This window comes from Agelaius phoeniceus, chromosome 9 (genome assembly GCF_051311805.1).
Source record: "Agelaius phoeniceus isolate bAgePho1 chromosome 9, bAgePho1.hap1, whole genome shotgun sequence".
Taxonomy (NCBI): domain Eukaryota; kingdom Metazoa; phylum Chordata; class Aves; order Passeriformes; family Icteridae; genus Agelaius; species Agelaius phoeniceus.
Genome location: NC_135273.1, coordinates 17,931,565 through 17,957,801, shown reverse-complemented (window position 1 = coordinate 17,957,801; position 26,237 = coordinate 17,931,565). Strand labels below are relative to the sequence as shown.

Below are 26,237 nucleotides of genomic sequence, written 5' to 3'. Positions count from 1 at the left end.
TTAAAGCAAGCTCCAGGCAGCTGCCAGCAGGAGGGAGCTTCCCAAGCCCTGGAAAAGCCATGTGTTTGTTAAGGCACTGTCAGAGCAGTGGCAGATAACATGGATGGAGGGAAGCACCCTCCTCTGCAGCTGTTGCAGCCTGGCAGCCAAGTCAGCTCCACGGAAAGGTGGATGCTCTATGTCAGAGGAACCCCCCAGACTACCTACAAGATCCTGAAATTGGAGTATTTAAGAAGTTTTAGGACTATTACATATATCACTTCACATGGACAGGTGAGGCTGATGAGGGGTTTGGGACACGTGCTTAGTTCAGACAATCAATCTGACAGCTTCAACAAAGCATTTCAAGAATTTTTTTGGTTTTTTTCATTTCTATTACTGAAACATTACCGGTTTAAACTCTCCTTATTTTCACAAAATATTTAGAAAACTGAGAAAAAGTTTGTCTTACCTTTTGAGTCAACCACGCATGTCTTCTCCTTAAGATACCACCAAGCACACACCAACTTTAAACTAAGATTTACAAAACCGGGAGCTGAGAGTTCAGTGTCTAAAGTTGGATTTCAAATGCTAAAACATTTGGCTGATCTTTCAAAAATTCCAAGGACTTGACAGATCCCTGTAAAATGAACTGGAGCAGACTGAGTGTCCTAAGAGTTTTTGAATAATTCATCTACTTTGCACTTTTTTTTTTCTCCAGCCATAGCTCTTGGTTCCACCATCTGAAATTCTTGATTCAAAGTTTATTTTCCCTCTCATTTCTTAAGAAATGCAGTAGTGTATTGCCTGCCACTGAAAAGGAAAGCCAGCTGCTAAATACTGCTGTGTGAAAAATTAACTTTTTTATTTCTTCATAGTGCTAAACATCTGGAAGCCAGAGGTAAAGATTTCAGTTTTAGTTAAGCCAACCACTTATATTCTGCAGGAAAAAATACTCTAACCAAGTAAATTTTTAAAAATTGCAGGATGGCAGAGGAATAGGTTATTCTAGTTCAATGATTCATTGCAGACATGACAGAGTATTAGTGGTTGAAGGTATTTATTAATCATTCCTTTACTAGGAAACAAATGGTTTTTGTGATTCCCAACTATATCAGTTACACCTCTAGAACTGGGCAAGCAATAATTTTGGAATCTTTTTTAGACACAAGTCCAGGGTTACATAGCTTTGGGGATTTTCCTCACCATTTCCTCCCTCCCAAAACAACTCATCTGAAGAACACAAATGTTAACACCACCTTGCATCATTACTATTAAACAGGTGAGCTGGGCTTCATAGAGAATGGACCTAAGCCAGCCAGTATGAAATATGCACTCATGAAGAGCTCACAATTTGTACTAAGACCCATGCTCAAAATTCAGAAGAATGTGTTGGAATTTTCAAGCTTGGCCAATAAAAGCTTGTTTTGCCTAATCTGTAAAATTATTTATACTATGATCTTCTCCATATCAATCAAATAGTTTGTAAACCAGGGCAAATTATAGACTTCCTCTTCAAAAGTTAAAGCCTTCATAAAATGAAAAGTTTACTTTCTAAGTCAGATTCAGGCTGGATTATTCCCAGGATTTCCAAAATACATGGTGAAGCAAGTAGAAGTGGCTTGCCAGGCCACAGTGGAAACACACTATGACTCTCCACAGATTTCCAAATAGGCATTGGACTCAGAAGAAAGAAGAGACTATTCTGGAAATGTAATAACAGAGGTAGAAGAGTACATTACAACCAGTCTTAGTTCACATATATCTAAATACTCTAACCCCCTTAAAACCCACTACATTTCTTATAAGAGCCTGAAACTACAAAGTGAATTTTCTAGCCTAGTACTTATTAATAAAGTGACATGCTACCTCCCCTAAGGTTTTTCCTGTGAGAGCAGAGCAATGTAAACCATCCTCACCCTTTTAAACCCCAGTCTTCATCATCCCCTGCCTCACAAATACACACTTCTAGTATGCTTAATATAAACTGCAAAGGAAATGTTTTTGAAAACTCCAGTTCTCTGAGCTCCTAAGACTCTGAAAAATAACCTGCTGAGAGAAGAATTAGACGTTCATGGTTTAAAGGAACAATTTATAGTTCATCTGTTGTTCACAGAAGACATTAGCACAGAAAACATGAGTTCAATGTAGATACATCACCAGACTGTATGAGAGACAGCATGAAAATGCACATTTTGTATTCACAGGTTGCCATGCCCCAAGTGACCTTAAATGCATTCCTGTTAACCAGGTTAGGCTAAGTTTACAATGGAGCACAGATCTGTTATGAAAAGGCTCACAGGATTAAAAAAATAAAGAAAAAAAGAAAGGATCAAAAGTCACCTGTTCTGCTTTGTCCTATTAAAGAATTTCTAGTCCAGAAAGAGTCAAAAGACACCAAGTTTATAAAAAGTTCTTCTGATTTGACTATATCCATTGCTTTCTCTTCACCATCCAATCACAGCAATTCCAAGAGATATTCAGTCAGACCATCTGACATTCCCATGACAATAATTTTCACTAGCATTTGGACATTTTTTCATATTGATGGAATATGAAAATGGCCATGTTTTAGGAGATTCACAAGTGTCCACTTTCTTTGCTTTTTCCTTCAATTAATGACTGTGCAGCCTAAAGCACTTGTGAAGTGCAAAAAGGAATTCCCTGAATTCTGATGAACTGAAAAAAATAAAGAATTCTAGGTGCAGGCATCAACAAATGAAGAAAGCTTGGTTGGAAATTCCAATACAGATTTAGCCACACTGTGCTAGAGTACATCCCCAGGTTTTTGCTTCGAGGGCATCAGCAAGCTCTTGGGCCTCTGGCATTGAAGTGCTGAGGGAACACAAAAAAATCCCAAATAGCCAAGCCTTACACATGGACAAAGCCCCCTTTTGCAGCTGGTTGTGGCAGAGCTGCCATTGTTACTGTTCCATTTTTGGCAGCAGAAGGGCAGTTCTCAGCAGCTCTCAGCTCTCAGCAGCAGGTAGGCACACTGGCTGCCATCAGCAATTCCTGCCTGGCACAGCCATGGATCCACAGCTGCTCTTGTACAGCTCACACCAGCTTAGAGCCCAAAGGGGAAGATCAGCTAAGCACACAGATTGTAAGAAGCAGCTTTACTGCAAATACCTGAAGGCATCTTGCTGCCCTCAGCCCTCAAAACTGCTAAAAGGAACTCTTTCCTAACAGATCCCAGTGTACACAGAGCAGACAGCCTACTATTAATGCATGCAAGCTTTTGCACTCACTAACTTCAAAGAATCCTTGCTTCTAGAAAAAGGGGAAGATCTGCTTTGGCTCACAGAGACAACTCTTCACTGGCTGCAGAACTTAAAGCTAATGGCATAGAGGTCTGAGCTTGATAAAAATATCTGGACTCCTATAGCCAAGGATGTCTTGCTGAAGGCAACTAAGAAGTAACTCCTTATGTATAGCTTAGTATATTTATTGAAGTTACCAAGACCAAAGCAGAACCCTGTGCTGATGCTGGGATTAAAAATGAAGGCAAAACTGTGCTTTCCAAGAGGAAAGAGCTGTAACTTCAAAATGCTACTAAGGGAGAACACTGAATTTCTTCTCACTGGTCCTCCTCAATCTTTACATATCCCCTTCAGTAAGACAGTCACCTTACAGGCCCACAGCAACAATTATGACACCTTCCATAGACCTCCACCAGCTTCAGAACCAGGGCTGAGGTGATAAGGTTTCTCTTATCAAGTATGATCATAAGCACAATATTTCCATTTGTACTAACTTCTCTGTTCTCTGCTGTGATGTGTTTGGGTCACAGAACTAACTAAAGGTAAGATGTCTCCTTCCATGTTCTAGAGTACTGGCACCACATGACACTTATGATCTGTGCCCAAGACCTATACAGGACACAGGGACAGAAACAGGCAGTTGAAACCTGGTCTGTCCACTCAAAGTGGACCAGAATTAATTTAATCTGGAATATCTCTTCTACTGAACCCTTCCAAAAGACATAATTTTGAGTCTCTGATTCATATACAAACCACACACTGTAAAAAGCAGAGCCTTTGTGGTCTCTGTGGAGCAGAAGGATTCTCACACAATAGTGATCTTTGCAGACATTTCTCTTTGTGTTAATAAAAGTAATCTTTCTCCTCATTACACCATTATGCCAGTACAGCCTTTCTTTTGACACAATTACACTGGAACAGAATTACTAATATAGAGAAGGCTCTTCATCTCTCAAATTAGCAGTTGCCAGAGTGCTCATAAATCTTCATAGTAAAATACACAATCCAAAATTCAGGGAAGCAACACAGTTTGCACAATTATCCTTCAATGCAAATAATACACGGTCAGTTTTAACAGTCTTTCTCTATTGTCTTACACTCCCTTTTAACACTATACTTTTGATTTCACAACTCTTTTCTTTGTTATCTCAAATTCCTCCTGCCCCTTACCCCAAGTTTTCATGTCTGTCTGACAGTTGGTGGTTAAAAACAAACTCCAAAACTAATAACAGTGCTTTAGGGGTCCAGGATGGTATATAACATTTCTGATACCATGTGGAAACATGGGTATCAACATCTCAAGTGGACTTCAATTAGAAGAACAATGGACTCCTGCTAAGATTCAAAGGCAGACTTTGAAAGAATGTGTCTTTACAGACCTGTGCACCTGCCAGAACAGAGACAGAACACACAAACTTTGATAAGTAAACATTTAAAGTCTGTCAAAAGAAAAAGCTGTATAATGACCAATGACCTGAACTTTGGCTTCCTAGTGGAAGAAATAACATTCATATCAATTAGAGCGCTTGAAAAAAATTAGGAATATTAAGCTCATCAGAATGTAGTACACAATACACAGTCCTGGCCCCAGCTGCCTCACTACCTTTAAAGAACACTACATTGAGCAGAGCCCCTATGATGAGTACAATAGAGACACTGTGAAGATTACCACAAATTTTAGGGAATCAAGTTGTTGTAATGCTAGCAAATTCAACATATATTAGCCATAAGGGTACTCAGCACTCATGCATTCCCCACAGTGAAACAATACTTGGATAACCAGCACAGGGAGTTAAATCCCTTCCCAGTAAAAAAACAAACACCCCCCAAAAAAGCCCAAACCACAAAAAATACCAAACAAACAAACAAACCCTCCTACATGTTCTCAAGCTGGGTGTAAGGTATGCTACCCCATAGGCAATACATCCTTGTCATATTTCCTCCTCCCTGTGAAGTTCAAAAAGCCCAGAGCAAACAAGTTCTCGCTGATAGCACACTAATTATCCCTAAGCCATTTCAGACAAATACAGAGGGGGTTTTGCCTGTGAACCCTCTCTCACAGGTGTTTGACACTGGGCCAGCTGCCACTTCAAACTGGTACTGGTGCATTCATAAACATCCCAGACAGCAGTTTCTCAGTTGTTTTCTCTTTTGGATCCTGGATCAGCACACTATCAGCTGCACCTCCCTTTCCCCCCCACACTTTCTGTGGGCCTTGTAAGAAGGACCTGTGCTTTAGTTTTCTTACCTTTGCTTCCCAGGATGATTTCCACATGGTATTTCCAAGTCAGTGTACTCTACTGAGCAGTTAAGGTGCAGCACTAACAGGTGCCTCAAAAGGGTGAGTGGTGCTGCCCTACAGGATTGCCAGTATCACAGAACAGAATCACAGAATCATTAGTGTGAGTCCAACCTTCGACTGAACATCACAATGTCAACTAAACCATGGCATTAAATGCCATATCCAGTCTTTTCTTGAACACTTCCAGGGACAGTGACTTCACCATCTCCCTGGGCAGCCTGTTCCAAGGCTTGACAAGACTTGCAGTGAATAAATTCTTCCTAATGTCTGCCCTGAACCTCCCCTGGCACAGCTTGAGGCCTTTTCCTCCTGTCTTTATTTCACTTCTGCCAGAATTTAATGTGTGCTGTGACATTGCCATATATCATGTATCTTATTTTACTTCATCATGCTAACCTAATAGAGTAGTTTATTAGCCTCAGAGATCCCAGACATTGCATGAATCTTGTGGAGGATTCACCCATTGTTATTGCAAATGGGAAAACAGCTCTTTCTGGGGCTGAACAAAACGTAACCCATAACAGCAGCAACAGAGCACACAAGCTGTAAAACGTCACTGAAGACTTGATTTCTGACAAACTAGCAAGAAATATAGAGATGGTACTACAAAACTGAACATGCTGACAGTTTGATAAGCAAATCTCTGTGTAACAAAGCTGTACTTGCATCAGAATACTTTAAAAAAAAAATCCCTCTACTAACTACACATGCCTTAGGACTTAATACATTATCCTCAAGGCAGAATATTCAATAGCAGAACTCACTATGGAAGGTCTCACCAGGAAGTATTCCAAATCTTACCTAATTTGCACTGAAAAATCAACCTGAGGAGATCAAATGATGCCTTGTACATTTCCACTACAATGTGTCATCACACTACAAAGCCATATTTCTATACCCAAAGGGCAACCTATATAAAATGCTATATTTGTCTTTCAGGAACACAATGGGTTAAGGAAGACTGCTCAAAACCAGTCAGAGGTTACATGTTAATGATCTGCACTAGCAGAAAACCCTATTCATGAAACTTCTAAAGTCTCACGCTCCTTTCACAGGAGGCCTTATGCGAATGCAATTGAACTTTTTGAAACCATCATTCTTTAAAGTCAGCACGTGCATTAAAGACAGCTAGGTGCTACTGATCAGGGATCAAATGCACAACTTCTCCTGGAAGCAGAACACAGGTATGCTATTGCAGCCCATTTCCAGTCCTACTTTCAGCTGCCCATGGCCCCAGAGCACAGAGGGACTGAAACAGTACAACTTGATCAAACACTTCTAATAAAACAAAGGCTGGATCTTGTTTATTGCATGAAGCAGGATCATTACCTGCCAAATGCAAACATAAGCCTTGGGCATTGCATATGCTAGGGGAAAAAAGAAAACAAAGCAAAAAGCAATTTACAGGCTGCAGGTGCCTCCTGATGCCCTTCAAGATGTTTTAAATTGATAACATAAGGTGAGCCAAAACATTCTTAACTATCAGAGAGCCTCATCACCCTCAGGGGAAAAGAGGAGCCCAATAGCCTTTCTGCCCAAAACCCTGGATGCAGTCCCAAGACCTTCACCTGCAAGGAGTCATCACCTTAAGCAGGCAGAAGAGGATTGGTCAAGCTGTAGGGATACAGCACTGGACTGAACACAACACTTACTGAAATCAGTAAGGTTACATGAACTGAGAGCAAAGCTCAGTCCTTTTTTTTTTCCACATTCTCTTTTCATAAGAATTCAGTGACATGATATAGTCAAGCATTCAGGGAAAGTACAGATCAGAATATCAGTAAGAAGAGAAGCCTTGCTTACAGGAGATTTGAGCTGCTAGCATTTATCTGCACAAGGGAAATGAGGGACTCCATTAATTACTCAAGTACCAGTTCTTCAACTTAAATCCATTAGTAAAACAAGCCTAAAAATACTGGCACCTGATTGATACTTCCATTGAACTAAAGGAAGTTATCAAGGTCTGGACAGGCCATGAAAGCTATTTTTTCAGTTCAATAAAAGAATCTCAGTAGAATTAAGAAAGGAGTAATCCCAAGGAAGCTATTTTTCCTTTTGGAAAATGCCAATGCATTAAAATTGCAAAATTTTGAAGATACATATTTTTAAAAATAAGTTTAGCAGACTCAGAATGGGGAAAGAGGAAAATAGTCAGACAGATGCCACTAAATAGCCCATAAGCACTGGGTCAGTATGTTAACCTGAAACAGTGGAGACCTACATCCGAGTGGCTGCCCTACACAGTCATTACTGTGTGTGTCTATACAGAGCATATTCTCTCTTATATTACAGTTTTAAGACCAAAAAAAGATTGAAATAGGCAAACAATATGAACTTGAATGTTTTCAAAGACTCTTGATTTTGGCATCTGAGACAGCAGCTGTACATTGTGAATTCATGGAGTGTGTTCAGTATAGAATATTACAGAATCACAGAATATTCTGGGTTGGAAGGGACCCACAAGGATCATCAAACCCAGCTTTTTAGTGATTGACCCATAGGGGCATCAAGCCCACAACCTTGGCATCATTAGCACCACGCTCTAACCAACTGAGCAAACGTGCAGGAATGTATTCAGTACCGCATTCTGCCTACATAGCACAGCATTGGCTTCACAGGCTGGGCAAAGACGTCGTTAGGGAACTCCTGGCTGCTGATTTGCTTTGAGGAGACACGAATGAGCAAAACAGAGTGGTTAGTTTGCTCTGAGAGGATGAACTCGCGCTCCAGGGATTCAAGGCATTGCCATCACAGACAGCGAGAGCCCCAGCAGAAGCTGGAAAGAAGCAGCACCATCTAGTGCTCAGGAGAGAGGGAGCAAGCAGAACAGAGAGAACAACGCACCAGCACTCCCAGGCACAGAACTTCAGCATACACGCTTCCAGAGAAACTCAAACTGCTCTTGAGCATAAAAAGGCACTGCAGCTGGGAAAAGGCAAGGAGATGTACTCATCATCATCTGAGTGTTAGAACGTTATTACCTTAAAGGTCTCAACCCAAGAAAAAATGTAATAATACAAAAAACTGTTTCCAGACTATGACTGCAAAGAAAGCATACAATTTTATCATTCTAGGCACTCCTTTGGAAAGGCAATTTAGAAAAGACATTTATTGTTTCTCACCCCTCAATAAATGGAAAAGTCTATCTTATGTTCCAAGAGACATTTAGGTTTTTTAATGACTTATAACTGCATGCTCTCAGCTATGCTCTGGACATCTACAAGTAATAAACACAGATCTGACAGGGCCCTCCACTGCAAAACCAACACCACCAATCTTCTTGTCCAGGCCAATGCAATGCCATGGACATGGTAACATCCACAGCTCTCTCTTGCTAAGTGTTTCCAGAATTCACTGCTGCAACTACTCTGTCTTAAACTTACTTTATTTTGCTGCCATTTCCCCAGTCAATATGGTGGATGCCAAATCTCAGGAATCTAAATATACCTCTCAAATATCAACATCATTGCATATTTAGATATGCACAGTCAGTTTTCAGCTGTAGACTTCAGGAGAAAACTTAATTACCAATGGCAAACTCAGGATCCTGCTGTTAATTGGAATTGCAATTTGCATTGAATAATAGAGAACACGGAATGATTTTCAATGTATGAATTTCTAATTTCTCCTCCTGGTATTTTAATTACACAGCATCTCAACAGGAACTGAGATTAAAAGGCCACAAAAATAGCTTAATTGGTGTTGATCACCTGGGATGCAGAAGTGTACCACAGATCAGACTGCTCTGTGGGCACCGTTCCACCTGCTGGTACAAGACAAACAAGCTGCCACTCCAACTTCTCTGTCAGATACTGTCAACAACATAAATGGACCCCTACAGAACAAATAGACAACAATTACTGTTCCTGTAAGAATTAGGACTCCTACCTTCTTATTCTGCCTTTCTTGATTTTCCTTCTTGTTATATAGCCCAACCAAGGCCATGAAGTAGCTCCTGCATAAGCCCTGCACAATGTTTCTGCATGAGGCATTTTATTTTGCCCCAGCCTAACTTCTGGCATTATGCAACCACTACTCCATCTTTGAAGGACTCAGTGTTCCATGCAAGTTCCTTTTGTAAGGGCAAGTTGCCTATGGTGAATTCAGTCTTTATAACTAACTGAAAGAGCACACCATAGAGAACTGACTTCTAAAGTTTTGAAAATAACCTTTGACATGTAAATCATGTATAAGCAGTGACCCTTGCTCTGGCTAAGTCTGCAAAAAGACCAAGGTAACAGCTATGAAAAGGAATGAACTGCTTCACCAATGAGAGGGCTGTTGCTAACTCAACTGGAGCACAGAAAACAACCTGAAGGTGCAGCCAACCTGCAGGTTTTCACCACCTTAGTTGGATTGACCTGAAGTCCAACTGGTTTTAGAACTTTTTTTCAGTCATGAGAGCTGAAATGAAAGATATGATTAAATATACAGAAACAAGATCAACCCATTCAGCAGCTGTTTTCAATGAAAATATTAAACTCATTACAAAACTGCACTCTCATTCTCACAGAAACCCTCAGCTAAGAGCTGTCACTGTTCACCTTGGCGAAAAGCACCATGGCAAGAAGAAGGAACTAGCTATCATCAGTGATAAGGGACATCAAAGTGAGTACCATGAATACCTCCTAACTTCTGAACCTTTTTACCATTCCCCTTCTTGATTCTAAAAACCTTACTGTATCAGGAAATTCTCTGTCTGCGACGAACTTGAGCATCTCATAGTGCTGCAAAGACTGGGGAATGAAACTAGGTAGACATTAAAACAGTGTTTCCTAAAAGGTGAGACTTCAGAAGCACTTAAGTCATCAACAGTCCCTAAGACTTTCTCAGAGCTTAATCCCTGTGGTTTCTTACAAGCTGCATTACACCACTCCAAAATGCACTGTAACCCCAGGTCAGCACTGAGTTATTCTGTTGCCCCTGGCAACAGCAGATGCTGTTTTTTGTTGCCAGATTTGGACTCCTCTCCCAAACAACACAGATCATTTCATCCATAAATACCAGCTGCTGTGGAATGATTACCCCAAATGGTACAACATTTGCACTTGACCTCATACTACCCTCATAACTTTACAAAAACATCCCCCACCACCTGCTAATGTGCACTGGAGTATGAGAGCAACTTACACCCACAGCTTACCCCACCATTCCACTCTGAACTTCTATGATGGAGGGAAGCATGAATGGATTCAAAAGGGTCCAGAAATTTACACAGTTTCCCCAAAAAGGAATATAGAGAATATATTTCAGGAAGTCCTGTGACCAGATCTAACCCTGGTTTGACTGTAGAACTGTTCTGCAGCCTCTCATGTCCCTAGTTAACCCTTCTCCCAGCTGCCCTATACAGCTTAGAAATGAACTTGATGAAACATGAATAATACACAATGCCCATCATTAGTTCTTGTTACTCAGCAGAAAATCAATACAGGCTCTGTTACAGCACAGGACATGCTGTTACTCCAGTCCCTGCCCTCTGAGGGAACAGCTCTCACAGCCAAGCTTAATACAGCCTGCAGCACAGGAAAGGTGGCAAGATCACAGCAACAGTTGCACATTAAGGACGTTGAATACCTTAGCCAACAATGACAAAATAGGTTTTTGGAGATAACTGGTACCACAGACTTTGGAACCCTTTGGACATTTCTCAGATCTCAGCCTCTTCTCTTTGCCAGATAAACTGGTATCAGCTATAGGTACACTTTAGGAATGTTTCACTCCGTTCTTAATTTTGTTGGTTAAAGCTTTGATGCTTACTAGCGCAGTAAAACCCTAATCTATACTTGAGCTATTGAATGCACCTGTATTCACAACATCCCCAACTTAGCTGTGACAGATTTAAAATAATATCTTACCATTGCTATAGAAACTGTAGAGTGCTAGCTTATAGTGGGATAAATGAAACACAGTTAGGCAGAAATGTGATCATGGCCATACATCCAACACAGGGAAAGATGGGCAGTGATGGGAAACAGATCTGGGTCCTGCAAGATCATTTGTGCTGGCATCTTCCTATCTGGCATCTGTTTCAGAGCTGTTCACTATGTGGGTGTTCTGCAGGCTGGCAGCCACGCAGAACACGGTCATTTCAGAACACATGGAAAAAAAGAAAAGGTATTAATGCCAAAACCAGCACAGAATAAATGTACTGTGAACAAATTGGGCGACTCTTCGGGCCACATTCTGCAGTGACATCTGTGTCAATCACATTCTGTATTGACTGGCTATTCATAGTGGTTTTCAATATTTACTATCCATGTAGCAACTAAGTTAACTACAAATGGGATTTAGCTGCATAAGTTGGGGAAAACATCTTCATTTTGCAGACAACCTATGTGCAGGGTTTGAACACAAATACAACACAAATATTCCCAAATACAATCAGAACTGAATCAAATTGCTCCTGCAATAGGGAACTTAATTCCAAATCTATCCTGGAGATACCAACTCTGTCCCCAGAAAGCATTAATATGGGACCTAAAATGACTGCAAAAGTTTTACATTAATACTTCCGTGACAGATCATTAGATTTTCTACCTGAAAAAATTTCAACCTCACTTCCATGCTAGGCCATTTATTTTCTTAAACCTTTTATCCAAAAGGGAAGTGTTTTGAAGCTTTTTGTCTGCACTCCCACCCACTTCCCAAAATAATTAGTATACATGAAAGAAATTGCATCCAGATACCACTTTTCCTTAAGTTCTGTGCCTGTTTCTCCTGCAACAACCGGAAAAATGGATCCATAGAGAGACTACACAATGCTGCAAGAAAAAAGCCTCTCCAAACAGGAAAGTCAAGGACCATGATGCATCTCAACTACTGTAAAATGAAAATGAGGCACCACAGCAGCACTTATATCCAGAACAAAGAACACCATGTAGTCAAATCCCCTTTCTCAGTCTCACTGGATAATCTTGCCAGTGTATCAGAACATTCAGGAGTGATCAATACACCTCAATTACCATTCGTGACAACTGATGGGAGTGATGTGATGTTGTAGTGAAAGCACAAAAAAATGCTGGCATACCTGGAGTAATTTCAAACAGATGTTTCCCTGGTTCATCAGGATTAGGTGGCAGCTCGTTCACCTGACTGCCTTGCAGTAGTATCAAACCCTGTAATGGACACAAACATTAGTGAAAAGGAAAAGGCCTCTAAAAGGGTAAGGAAAAGATAATAAAATGCATAGTAGAACTCAAGTCCTGCTCATCTACTGATCCCTACACCTTTCCACAGTTCTGAGCAAGAAAATATTTGAGCTGGTCATCCACCTGCTTCACTGTCCTTTCTCTCACACTGGACACTGCTGGTTAAGGCTGTTTCCTCTGGAATAACACTACTGAGCATGCAAAAATGATTGTCCTTGGTTTCCATACCTAATTATCCCTTGCAAGAGTTTCATCTCACATTACACCGACTCTTCTGACACCCTTGAATTTCTGGTTGCAGCATGCATTTGAATAAAATGGCTGATTTTCCAGAGATGCTCAGTACACAGAAGTTCCCAGGGAAATACTTGAAGAGAGCAGATAATTCAGGTTTGAAAAACAATGGACTGCTTTTTAATCCCAAAGACTATAGCTTTCCTAGAAAAAACCTGAGCCCCTTTACTTCCCAAGTTCAAATGCTGCCAGTATTCAGCTTCATTTCCATTTTGAGCCCAAGCATAATTAACGCAATGTATTCCAGTTTGGGAACTCTGCATAGCTGGTGACATAGTATCTTCAAAGTGAACAAAATCCTCTTTATCTATGGAAAAACTGAAAAAGACATCACAAGAAGCTCTTCTCCAGTAACCTGAGTGAAACAAGCATTTAATTTCTGGTATTTTAAAGGGTTTCCAGCTAACATTCTTCAGGACCTATGCACAATCAGACAGACTCTGGGACTCTCAAGAGTTAAGCCATGAAGAAGGTAATCAGCAGTTCCCACTCCTGCACTGAACTGCCCTGGAATGCAAACAGGTCCAAAGCATCTTTTCTTGATGAACAGAAAATGAAGAAAGTTTCAGTCGGGTTTTTCACACATATCTCTGGCTGATGAGAATGTAGCTATGTATGTTTACTGATCTGGCAACAACCAAATCCAAGACACACTGGACCATCATAACATTGGTAATCAAAACAAATTCCAGTTATGCTATTTGTCAGCTTCCAGATCCACATACAATGGAGTAATACAATTAGTGTCTCATGAGACAGACAATCCAGAATTTCAACTTACAGAAGACAACTCATCATAAGAGCTTTGCAATCTTCTCTATAAACAGTGAAGCCAGATGTGTTACTTTGCATTGTCACTATTCAGTATAGCTTCCATAGATTTGCTCCTCAGGAATGCATCCTCCTACAAATGCTTTGTTCAACAGAGTCAAGGCTCAGCTCCTGTCCCCTACCCAGTGTAAGGTTGTGGAAGGACACCCTGGAGGAGGGCACTTAGCAAAGTCCATGCTGAGTGGTTTCTCAAGAATGGTTGTAAGATTTAAAATTGAGGTAAAATAGGTTAACACAACAGGATAAGCCTTCACCACCCTTACCTCCCAATCCTGTTGCCCTGCAATTTGGCTCTGGGGTTCACTGAAATTAGAAGATAAATTGAAGACATTCCATCGATAACAGGAAAACATAGGAAAGGCAACTTTGTTGCAGATGCAGATGCATCTGAATTCCAAATGGCATCAAAAAGTATTGCATAGAACATCATCTTTAGAGTCCAGAACACATTCTAGAAAATTCTGCAGCTTTCTAAAGGGCAAAATTCAAGCCCACTGCAGATGCATTAAAGCCTTTCATCATGTCAAGTCAATACTCAAGGAAGGGTTAATGAATCAGCTGCACAGTGGCTTCTTTTCCCCTGGAAACTGGGGAGGGATGTATGCTCTCTCCTTTCCTGGGAATAGGAACAAGCCCAAAGCTCCTTTAAAAACACAAACATATTGACAGAGTCAGTAGGAGCATCAAAAACTCTTTGCAGGTCAGTCCTCCCTTCCCCCTGTCCTCATGGGGCAAAAAAAAGAAAACTCTGCAGAAAAGCAATGGCTGCAGATCCACCCTCTAACCTTTGGTCTCTGATGGAGTGGGCTGTGCAACTGCAACTGTCATGTGGCACACAAATAAAAACCGAGTACCTTCAACAGTACTCAAACCATTAAGACAACAGAAAAATTCATCTTCACTCCAGAAAGCCTGTGTGATTCTCCTGCCATTAGATTACAATTCCACCTTTTCAGCAATATTATTAAAGGAAGAGTATCTGCAGTTTCCTCTAAGAATCTGAAACAACAAGTTTTCATAAAAATAGGCAAGGCAACATCCATGAAGAAAAAGAAGTCGTTTCATGTTTCTCTTTTGAAACATTATGCCATAAATCTCATTTGACTTTATCAGGTAAACAACAAGAATACAACTCTCTTCCAGAGTATGTATAAACAATCAAGTAGGTGGAAGATCAATGGGAATTTCAGTGAAACTATTGATTTAGTTCTTACATACAAGGTTAAAGGCCATACTTAATAAATAAACCAAAAATACTTAAATTAGGCATGAGTACCTTTAGGGCTGAAGAAAATTAGGGATTAATATCAATAACAACTGGAGAAAATATCTTCAAAGCCTATAAAAAAATCTCCCTACAACAAAGGGTCTCAGCTGTCTTCCTAAGGTGCATGGGCACACCTGTGCCATTGCCCCTTCATTCCAGAGAATCCCAAGCCACAGCTGTCTCTGAGTCCCATAAGTACACCTCACCTATGGGATGCATACAGTCCCAGCTGAAGTCAGATGCAAAACCTAATTTGCAACTCTTACAAGAATAGTCAGAACATAGTCCTGTATCATCCTGTACAAAATATCTTCCCACAGTGATAAATGTAACTCTGTGCCCAAAAAGAGCCAGGGTTAAAGAGACCCTTCACAGCCTGACTGCCTGAGGCCATTTCTTCCTCATCATGTTCACTGACACGGTTCAGAAGTGCCCAGCTCTCCCACATGCATTGCATATGGAAGATAAGGTGCCTGGTTTGAAAGTGCAAAATCCATCTGTTGCTGGAAGCATCCTGAGTAATCAACTTACATCATCAAGTTCAAATCTCTCTAGCCCTTACACAGCAGACTTTCCATAATTATGGACCAAATCCCTGATCAGGAGAGTGCAAGATATAAGATTCAGTCAACATCCTCATTCATCTACCGTATTTATGTCAGACCCACAGGGGAATATTAATTTCCATTCTCACTCTACAATGAAATTTATGTGTGACAGTCAAGCAGGCAGCTGCATCAAGCAGTTTAATAATTGTCTCTAATGAGTGTGTGGATGGTGATGATATTACACAGGCTGACTGTCACTCTGTAATGCCTGTACTGACTCATCAGGAGCCAGCAGCACAGGGACATTGTCTGGCTCATTCAATTATGTTCCCTCTGTTCAATGACTCTGGTTAAAGGCCTGACAGTCAAAACAATGACTACGTGAATTATGATGCATAATCCACTACAGCAACAGGAAAGACCTTAGCTCAAATGCTCTGAGAGAATTTTTCAGGCCTTAGAAAAACATGAATAAGAAATTCTTTGTCTCCTCTGCAAACTTTAGCCCATAGCACAGCACCCACTCCCTCCTCCCCACTAAAACACATATTACACACTCCACACACACAAGCCAGCTCTAAGCAGCTGTTTCACCTCATGGCTAACAAGGATTAGCTGGGAGATAACAAGTCCCAGCTGAGCAAGAAGGTTAATCACTCCTGCCTCAGTAATCTGCAACTCCATAGCTCTTCTTGTCAAACTCCAGTCTCACAGCTGACTATACTAAGATCTGGAGGTCAGCATGCCCTAGTGGGTAAGTAAGCACCTTCTAACCTTTTCCCAAGCTCCACCACTTGTCTGGTAGTAGAAAAACCTCCCTGCAACATCTCATGCCTTTGAGCCTCCTTAAGTGTGAATGGCTTTGGCGAGGACAGAAAACATCTGAAATGAGCTGTCAATCCAAGCACAGCTGTGATCACACAGGAGTCACAACCACAGCTCCTGCAGCTCTCTAGTCATACCTGAGGTTTCGTTTCCTCTTCATCCTTGTAATAGAAGAGCTGATCCCCACGCAGCACAAACCAGCGCTGCTGCCAGTTCTTCATGATGCTCCTCTGCTTCTTTAGCCAGCCACACTTCAGCACACGTTCCTGAGGGTTTGGGGAAGATGGTCTGGAGGGAGGCCCAATCTGTTCACCCATCACCAGACTCCTTGACCGGGCTGAAAAGGCAATTACAGAGCAAGTGAAACAAAGAAACAATAGCAAGAACACTCAGAGAGGCTAAATAACTGTTCCACACTTCCTCCTCAGATATGGACAGACATGTTTCCTTCTTGAACAAGTACTTGTTTGTCAGGGTGTACATTCAAATTCATGACAGTTAAACACAGGACAAACATCACCTTTTTTGGCACTTCTCACTCCAGAGTGTCTAAGGAGACATAACACCTCCACTGAGGTTCCACTGCTCATACAACCATTCTTTGTGGCAAAAATCATCACTGCCTCCCAGCTCTACATGGGAATAATGATATTGCTCTCTCCTAACAGGATACTTGCCTGATGAGGATTTGCAGATGTATCGTGAGGGGGCACAAAGAGAAGAAGCGAGTATAAAAAAATATTCTCACTCCAGACACTACCAGTCTGGGGGGGATTAGCCAGGGAACCCAGCTGCCATAGGAGAGAAAAAAATTAAAAACTGAGGAAAATTTAAAAATAGAATTGTCAATCAAAGTAGTGACTGTGATCCATACAAAAGACATAGAGAGAACACAGCTATCCAGAATTATTGAAGTCATCTCTCTCTTCAGGGCATTCTGACACTGAAGCAGAAAAACAAAATTAAAAAATAAAAAGACAAAATAGAGGAAAAAACCAACATGTAAATCTGAGGAAGGGTTTCAGAAACATAAAACAAGTGAGGAAAAGTTTAAGAAATAGAAAAAAAGTCTATGACCCTTTCTTTCCTCCTCTCTTGCATTAAGAATACTAAAGCTTGGGGCAGTCAGAACTAGTCTGGAGTAGCAGACCATGATTCCATATTGCAGGCAGCAAGCCAGTCCTCCAGAATAGATAGGTTAGGTGTCCTCATAGGTCTTTTCCCCCTCCACCTCCTTTGGATTTATGAAGTATCTTATAATAATAGTTATTTAATATTTCATGCCATTTTTCCTTCATTGGGGCTAATATGATCCAGCCCCTTCCCATTTTCTGCATTCAGCTAACTTAAAGCACAATTTATAACTGCCCACTTGGAACAAGGCATGAGTTTACAGGCCAGTACCAGTAAATCTGCATCACTGATATCTCACATTAACACTGTGAACTGCTGCAGCTAAAACCAGGCAAGCTTCTTATCCAGGTACCCCTGATACACTACAGCTAATTCAAACCACCACAAGAAAGGGCAAAGCAAGCCTCTGCCTCTCAGAGTACTGTCTAATTTTGCCTCTTTTGTGTTCAGAGAACTAACCATGGCCTTGATGTTACCATTGGTTTCTGCTCCTGGTGCCTCACCACAGTGATGAAATTGTCAGTATTCACCAAACAAAGAAAAATAACAAGGATTTGCAGGGTTTGGGGAATTTTTTTTTTTTTAAATCACATTTGCAACATTAAAATTGATCCTATTTCTTCACTTCCATGAAGCAAATTGCAAAATAAGGAGGCAGATAAGGGACTTAGGTCAAATCTTTAAAGAGCCTCCTCAGTGTAATCCAGAGAGGAAAATCACATTGGTGTCTGTGATAAAATCTGCTTTGACCTTCCTCATGACCTGGCTGTCAGGTCATCATGTTGTGCTTTATAAAGAGCTCTAAACCAGCACATCTACACACTAAACACTTCCATCAGCAGAGGGCAGACCTGAATGGTATCACACCCTCCCATTATCAAAAAGTCTCGGTGATACAATCCTCATTTTCTCCTTCCTCTCTGTCTTAAGGATCCACTCACCTCTCCTATAGCCATCCAGCAGGCACTTATACTGACCCCATAACCCTTCCAGATTTATAGACACAAGATGCATCACTTTCTTAAATTTCAGACTTGATGAAAGCCCTGACTGACAGGCAGTATGGATTTTTTTCCCGTTTCTCTAAACTACTAAGGTAAATCCTGCTGCTCTCTACAAAACTGTAAAGAACAGGTTTTGCCTTGTGGCTCAATCAAGAGAAATTAGTTTTCAAATTATAACTATTTAGTGCTGTAAGAATTTTTTGTTTGTTTTTAGTTTCACTTCAAAATTAATTTAAAAGTTAAAATTTTAAGTAAGTAATTTTAAGTAAATTTTAAGTAAGAAGAGCTGCTGCAGCATCATAGCTTTTTAAGAATTAGTCTTCATTTAGTTTATGCCCAAAATACATTGCTGAATTTAATGTGAGCTCATATACAGCATTAGTCTTAAATTAGTAAAATTTACCAGCAACTTTTGGACTTTTCCAACCCAGTACTCCTTCATTCTGATTACATTTATGTGCCAAAACAACAGAAAAAAAATAATACAGAGTTCACTTAAAATCAGGCTTTAGTGTATCCAGGCATATTATCTAAGCTCACTCGCTGTAGTCTGAGCTCTCTCAGGTATTTTCATTCCTGTAAATATCAAGAACCACTTTCCCCCACACAGCCAGCATCCTCAGGCTTTAGCATCCACCCTTCTGGCAGCACAGCATCCTCTGGCAGATGGTGACAGAGGTACCAGCACCCCCAGCCCCCTCCCCATCACCACCAGGCACACAGGACCCTATTTCTCAGTAAGAAAACTCATTGCTCATGTTTAAATCTCTATTGCAGAGGCCCAGAGGAACTGAGTTGGATAAAACCTCTCTCTCTCATCCCAAACCCCATTTTACAACTACGACCAAACTGCAATCTGGTTTAGACTGTCCAATTTCCAATCCACACTCATGTTACAAATTATGTCATTACAAAAATAAATACCCCAAAAATTTGCTTTTATCAAAGGCACTATAATGGTTCTTAGGGGACATCTTGGCTATTAAGGTAACCAATTAGTCTAGTGATACCAAAATCCATCTTTCAGCAAGCATCTAAGTCATCTCCACATTGAAGTACCTTAGCACTCTCTGACTTCAGCATGAAAATCCCATCAGCCTCCAGTTTTCCTGACTTGCATGTAGTTATATACACCTTCTGCTACTTTATCTCTCACTCTAAACAGAAATTAGTTTAATTTAACTGGAAACCTACCATCTGTATTGACACAGACCTCACAAAAGACATCAAACATCTTGCTTTGAAATATTACCAGATATGTTACCTTGTATGTTCCCTCAATCCCCCTTTGATACTATTTGTATAGCTCACATAGTAATTATTTATTTTAGTCAAGAATTAGAGCTTTCATGATCAGTCTCAGGAGAATGCAGAACTTTTTCTTATTTTATTTTATGCAGCACCATGTCTCAATCAATTGCTATGATTGTTAATTCTTCATGCTGTCTTTGCTTTCCATTTCCTTCGTTTCTGGTCAAGACTGTAATAGTTAATTTCATTAGGGACATACTTAGCAACTTCATCTGCAAGTCAACAACATGGATCAGATAGAAATTTTTAGAAAGAGGAATTATTTATGGCTATTAACAGCATTGATGCTTATATTGCATGCTTCACAGAATACAATAATTGCATAGAGGTCAGAATGAGCACGGCCTGCCTTTTAAGCAGCAGCTATCTCAGGTTACTGGGATCAAAATATCTGCTTTGATAATCTAATGCAGTACACCAAGCCCTTGATTCTTAATGGTAGAAATATATTATTTGTGCTTATCTATTTAACAGAATTATGGAATCAGCAGAACAGGAAGAAAACAAATCAATAAATCAGATTCACAACTCAGCAAATACTTTACATGCTCTGGAGTTCTGATCCAGTAATGTGTTTTCAATAACACCACACAGGTTTGTTTCACTCTTCACATTATCATTAGCTGACTATTGATTTAGTCATACACCTAAGTTCTAAACAGAAATCAGTGTAGAAAGGATTCAAACTCTCCTTGGGAAAAGGGTTAGGATTCATTTGCACAGCACGGCAGTACTGAAGCGCCAACCACAACCACACCATCCCCAAAAACACTCACAAAGGTGAGTGCAGCACAGCGAGGTAAGGGCAGACCCACAGGTGGCACTAACGAGTCAGGCCATTCTGGGAGGGCAAATCGTTCTGTAGGGCAAGAATCAGAATTACACACCTCGAAATCACTCCTACAACTGGAAGTGACACTGGCACATGGAAGTTCTCATATCCATGAAGATGGGAGGAGGAATATGAGACAGGGCAGTGAAATGCTGCTCCATACTCACTGTGCAAATGCCTAGACTACACTAAATAAACTCCCCTCCAAAACCCCATACTTGGTTGTCATGCATCTAAAAGTAAAACCAGAGATTATCCTAAGGAGTGGATGGGTCAAATTGAATGGAGCCACACTGCCACTCCTTACAGAGGCAGCAATCCCTATCCAGAGGGCCCCACAGCACTACAAGAGTTCCTCTGCAACTCAGATCTGCCTCCAAGCAACAGCCACATTCCTGTTTTCTCATGACATCTATCTCTCTCCCACCCTGAGCATGCACACAATAGAGACAACACCTTCCCTCCCCTGTCCATACCATCCCCCCTTCCTGAGTTCAATCCTGCCTGGCAATATTATACAATCTCTTCTGCTCTCCCCTCCCACTACCAGCTCTGAACACCACTAGAGATCTGAACACTCCATAAGTACTTACTTAAACCAGACATGGAAATCAATCAAATCAATGCAATTCAATATCAATTAAAGATGTAATCTTTTGAAATTTCATAGGCAGTTAGCTAAAATCAATACAGTCATTATAATTGATTTTGGCCAACAAACTGTCCTACAATAAAGGCACTTTGCTCTGGTGTTCCTTCAGTCTGATGACACTGTGACACTACATATTATTTCTAATATAGTCTTCATTTAAAGTACTAGCCACAAAGGGAAGTGGCTTCCCATACTATAAATCATATTCTCCACTGGTTTATTTAATTCAAATTTGTCCCTATAAAAAGGATTCACTGGAAATGCAGGTAATATGCCTATAAACAGATACTGAATTTCCTTTCACTGAACTGTAGGCAATAAAATATCTGGTTTAGATTTTTCTGTGTCCATCACAGAACCATATTAGTGTTTAAATTTGATTGCTAAGATACCAGAGTCAGTAAACACAAACAAAACCAAGGTACTTCCTTAGTACAATCTGAGAATTAAGCATCTTGAAACACAATAAGTGAATAATTAAAGGCAGAATATTTGAAGTTGTTAGTGACAAGATATTTTTAGGCAATCAGAAGAATATCACTTATAAGGAACTGACAAGAGCTTTTAGCTCCCTCAAGACAGAGTAGCAATCTCTACAGAAACAAAATGGTGCTACACAGCCATGTAGCTGCTCATATTTTGTGATGTGGATGACAATTGCCACATTCAGAAACTCTACCCTAAGAGCCAGCTTGTGCTCCATCACTTCTGCTCAAGAAAGCTGCACCTGTCTCCTCACAACACTTTACAGAGCAAAGTGCCGTGCTATGTTTAACTCCTTCCCTTGATTTGTTTTTCTTTCAGCCAACAGCCTGGTGATGTCTTTATCACATCAGAGAACACACATACAGCCACACAAGCTGATATATATTAATGCAGGACCTTTCCTGCATTAATATATATCAGTTTGTGTTGCTGTATGTGTGTTTATGTGTATTTACTGGTCAAGGAAAACACAAGTATATTTGATAATCGATGCGATCCACCCCACACAATACAAAAAAAAACCCAAAAAACAAAAAACCCAACCCAAAACATATAGTCATTGGGATAATTTAATCCCTTTCTCCTGAAGAACATTCATCTTTATTGTTACAAATTGTTGGCATGTTGGACTTCCGGAAAAGGATGGAAAAGGAAAATGGATTTTGGCAATCCATTGCTATCATGTAGGTAAAGGGGCATTGCTTAGTTGGTTGACATTTCACACTGGAGACCTTTCAGCTATTGCACAAAGTAGTCCTGAACTTCAGTCCTGAACTTCACTATCACTATCAGCAAGAAGGCCAGCAGGTCTCAACTCCACAGAATGATTATTTGAGTTTAACCTTGCATTTGCAAGAGAATTGGAGTTACAGCTTCAAGTTGTAGGAATGTGTGGTGATTTTGACACCTGTCAATGAACAAACCTTAAATACTGTAGTAACCTGCCACCAGCTGTTCTTGAAACTGCCCTGCAAATCCACATAGCCATGCCAGTCTTTTCAAACCATTAGCATTAGATCATGGATAAGTGCCAAGATGAAAGGATAATGACTTAATTCTTTCTGCTACAACAGATTGACCTAACAATTTACAATCTAGCAAAGTGAAATAGCCCACATCCTTTCCTATTGCAAAACCAGACTTACAGGCCATTTTGATGATACATGAACAAGTACAGAAGCTGCTCCCAGCAAAAGACTGTATTTTAAAGTCCCTTTATCTGCACTATCCTCTGAGATCTCCTACTTGGATCCACTGCAGACTGTTCAAGGGACAGAGCAGCACTTAGGTCACAGCTATTGGATGATTTGCTTTAAAGCACATGGCACCTGTTAGACACCACAACCACAACGTTATCCAGCACACCCGAGCACCAGCTCCCCACTCCCACTGAACCCTGGCACAATCTCTGGGAAGCTGTATATGTTCTCTGTCTGGTTGGTTAGAGCTGCATACCTGACAAGAAATCTCCATATCCCACACTGCTGAAGGCATCTCTGCTGCTGGCACAGCTCTTGTAACCCCACTGACAACCACACTGAGCTACAGCTCACCCCTGCCAGAAGAAAAAAGTCTTACTCCTTTCTTCCTTCTTCCATTCTGCTCTTTCCATCTGCCAATACACACAGCTTACATTCCTACACTGACAAGGTGAGACCTTTTTATAAGAAAAGTTGTGCACTGGAATGGTAGAAAGTTCTAAGATATTTTTTCTTCCTGGTGTTTTAGTGAGTCAAATCAGGTCAGAGAAGGAAGGCTGTATAAATACCTTGAATTCCCTCTGCAATCAGAAACAACCCCTTGTAATCCTCCCAATGTCTATGGCTATTAATTTTTAATAATCTTCCCAGTCACAGTAGATTAAGGAACAAACAAAAAAATGCTGACTACAATAACATTCAGTTTGGAGCTGGGACTGTGGCCTGAGTTTGTACAGCACCAAATACTGTGGAGTCCTGATCAAAATTGTAGCTCTGCAGCCCTACAGATGCAGCATAGGCATAGGCCCACTGCAGTGTGAAAACTCAGGCTCCTCAGAGGCACTCTGGTCACCCACATGCTTTTGTTAAATACTGTCTGTGCCATGCCAAGCACATGGGCCATATTCCTCAGACAGTGGCTGCCAGCATCAATGGTTCCTAAAAAATGATGTTATGAGCACCAAAGAAATTTTTCCACCCCACTCCAGTGGATATAATTTTCCAAAATTATTCTGGACTGAAAAAATAGAATCTAGAGTAGAGAAAACTCTCTCAAGGCCTTTTACCAACAACTTGCCATAAGATGAAATGATACCAGAACCCAGCCACTTTCAGCAATAAACTTCCCTGAATTCAGCCACAACATTGTATTTCTTTTCTTTCAGTCATCCAAAGATCAGGAGGGTCATCACTCCTTCCCTGCTTTTTAGGGCATAACCAAGAGCTCAGTGTGCCTATTTCAACACTGTTGTTCCTGTTTTTAATGTGCAAACAAATCCTGCTTCCTACTGTGTGCAACAGCTGAGAAAGTGACCTGCTGCACTAGCAGGGTTGATCTGGGGTACAAGGGCAGAAGAAATACAGGAATTCTTACTCCTGCATTAATTCATACTCTGAATCTAAGTACTCAGATCATTAAGCCACAAGTACTTGTGACATCACTGGTTAATAAAGCAAAGGTGGCTCCTCCTGAACTGGAGCTCTGCAAAGGAGTCAGTAGTAACCCTGTGTCTACTGTTCTTCCAAAGAGATCATGAGCAACCCAATCCCTTCCCATGCAACAGAATCAGTTCTCATTTTAGAAACAACATATGCAGCTTCTTTACCCTTTATTTCTTATACCACAGGTTGTTTTAACTCAAATACCAGTTCACAGGATGACAGTCTTAGTGAATATAACAATTCCTAACACCTGCTTTTAAGAGGAAGGATATTACAAGTAACTTCTTTCAACCACAGCAAAAAACTAGTATCTCTCTTTAGAGATCTTCATAAATGCTTATTTACAACTCATTGGGCACAAAGGATGCACAGAAAAGCTCTGTGGAAGGAATACCTGTTAGAAAGACTGTCAGCAGGACCCTCCCTCCCTCATGTTAGTTTTAAGGACTTAAATATGTGCAGGCCTGGGCAGAGTCTGGGCACAGATCCTTTCCTCTTCCAGCTCAGCAGAGAGCTCACACTGCAGCCTCATGAAGGAGTTTCTCTTTCCCACCAGTGAAGCTTACATTGAACTTCCCCTGCCCATATTGCAGGGAGCTGAAGGAAGCAAATGAGGTTGTTTATGCTGCTCTGCTTGCCTATCATTTACCATAAATGTAAGGGGAAAGCCAGCAAGGAAAAAAAGTAATTCTGGTACTAATCTTACAATGAAGAGTAATACATTTATACAGGTGCTAAAAGTGCAGGTGACTGTCCTCTCAGGAGAAGGGTGCTTGCATTTGTAGCCCTTCCACTGTGCTATTTACACACAGACTGACACTTTCACCCTGTACTCCCTCAGTGATGTTCTATTAGTAATTAGAGAGCCTATGACTTTGTGATTTTTAATATTTAATTCCCTCCCCACAAGTGCTCTCCCCAGTAGTCCAGCTGCCCTCAGAGCTGAATTACTGCTCTTTCTCAATGCTCCTTTCCCTCCCCAGGAGGTGAGGCTATGGTTCATTATGTCAAATTCAGACTGCCTGTGCTTAATAAGCTGGTGCCTGCCTGCAAACTTTTCAGGGCTTTTTCTAAGGAGAATGACTGCCTGCCTGAGCCTTCAGGCAGGGGTAGAAAGCTGCTATTGCCAAGAGCAGCAATTACTCCAGCACACACCATGAATCCAATTGGAGAGGGGTATCTGTACAAAGATGAGAGGATTACACCTTTGAACAACTCATGTCCTTCTTCATAGGACATGCCACCAAGTAAAGGTGAGAACATGAACCTGTCTCTGGAGGAATCCCACAAACATCACTTTCTTGACCCTATCTCTATATGCACACAGCCACTGAATCAGAACAGAGACAAAAAAAACAATTAGAGCCCAGAGCTTATAACACAGGTCATTGCCACACACCCCTGCACCAGAGCAGCTCAGTGCTAGGAGCCTGTACCACAGAACAAAAGTAGCTCCATGCTTCATTCACCTCCCTAGGGCTGCACACAGTGAGAAGGAACTCTTGTAGTTTACTTGTCCCCTTCTTTACCCCTTAGTCTGGTCCTATTTCTTCCTGCTGCCTTCAGGGCAGTTAATCCAATACTGCACCAATGACTCCCTCCACAGCCCCTGTACTCCTGCCTTAGGTTTTTAAGTTAAACTCAGCAGTTTCATCTCAAGCTTCTCCAAAGCAACATGACAAAACCCAGGCTCATGCTGCAGGCAGCCCTACAGCCATC

General features: G+C 40.9%; 1 protein-coding gene across 2 annotated transcripts in view; it reads right to left on the bottom strand.

Moving 5' to 3' along the window:
- ARHGAP22 (Rho GTPase activating protein 22) overlaps window positions 1-26,237 on the bottom strand; it is a 120,726-nt gene that overhangs the window by 89,846 nt on the left and 4,643 nt on the right. For both annotated transcript variants that reach the window (XM_077183102.1, XM_077183103.1), the window contains exons 2-3: window positions 16,595-16,794; window positions 12,572-12,659 (exon numbers count right to left, since the gene is read on the bottom strand). In XM_077183102.1, coding sequence (XP_077039217.1) covers window positions 12,572-12,659; window positions 16,595-16,794 — 288 coding nt within the window. The remainder of the gene's footprint in view (window positions 1-12,571; window positions 12,660-16,594; window positions 16,795-26,237) is intronic.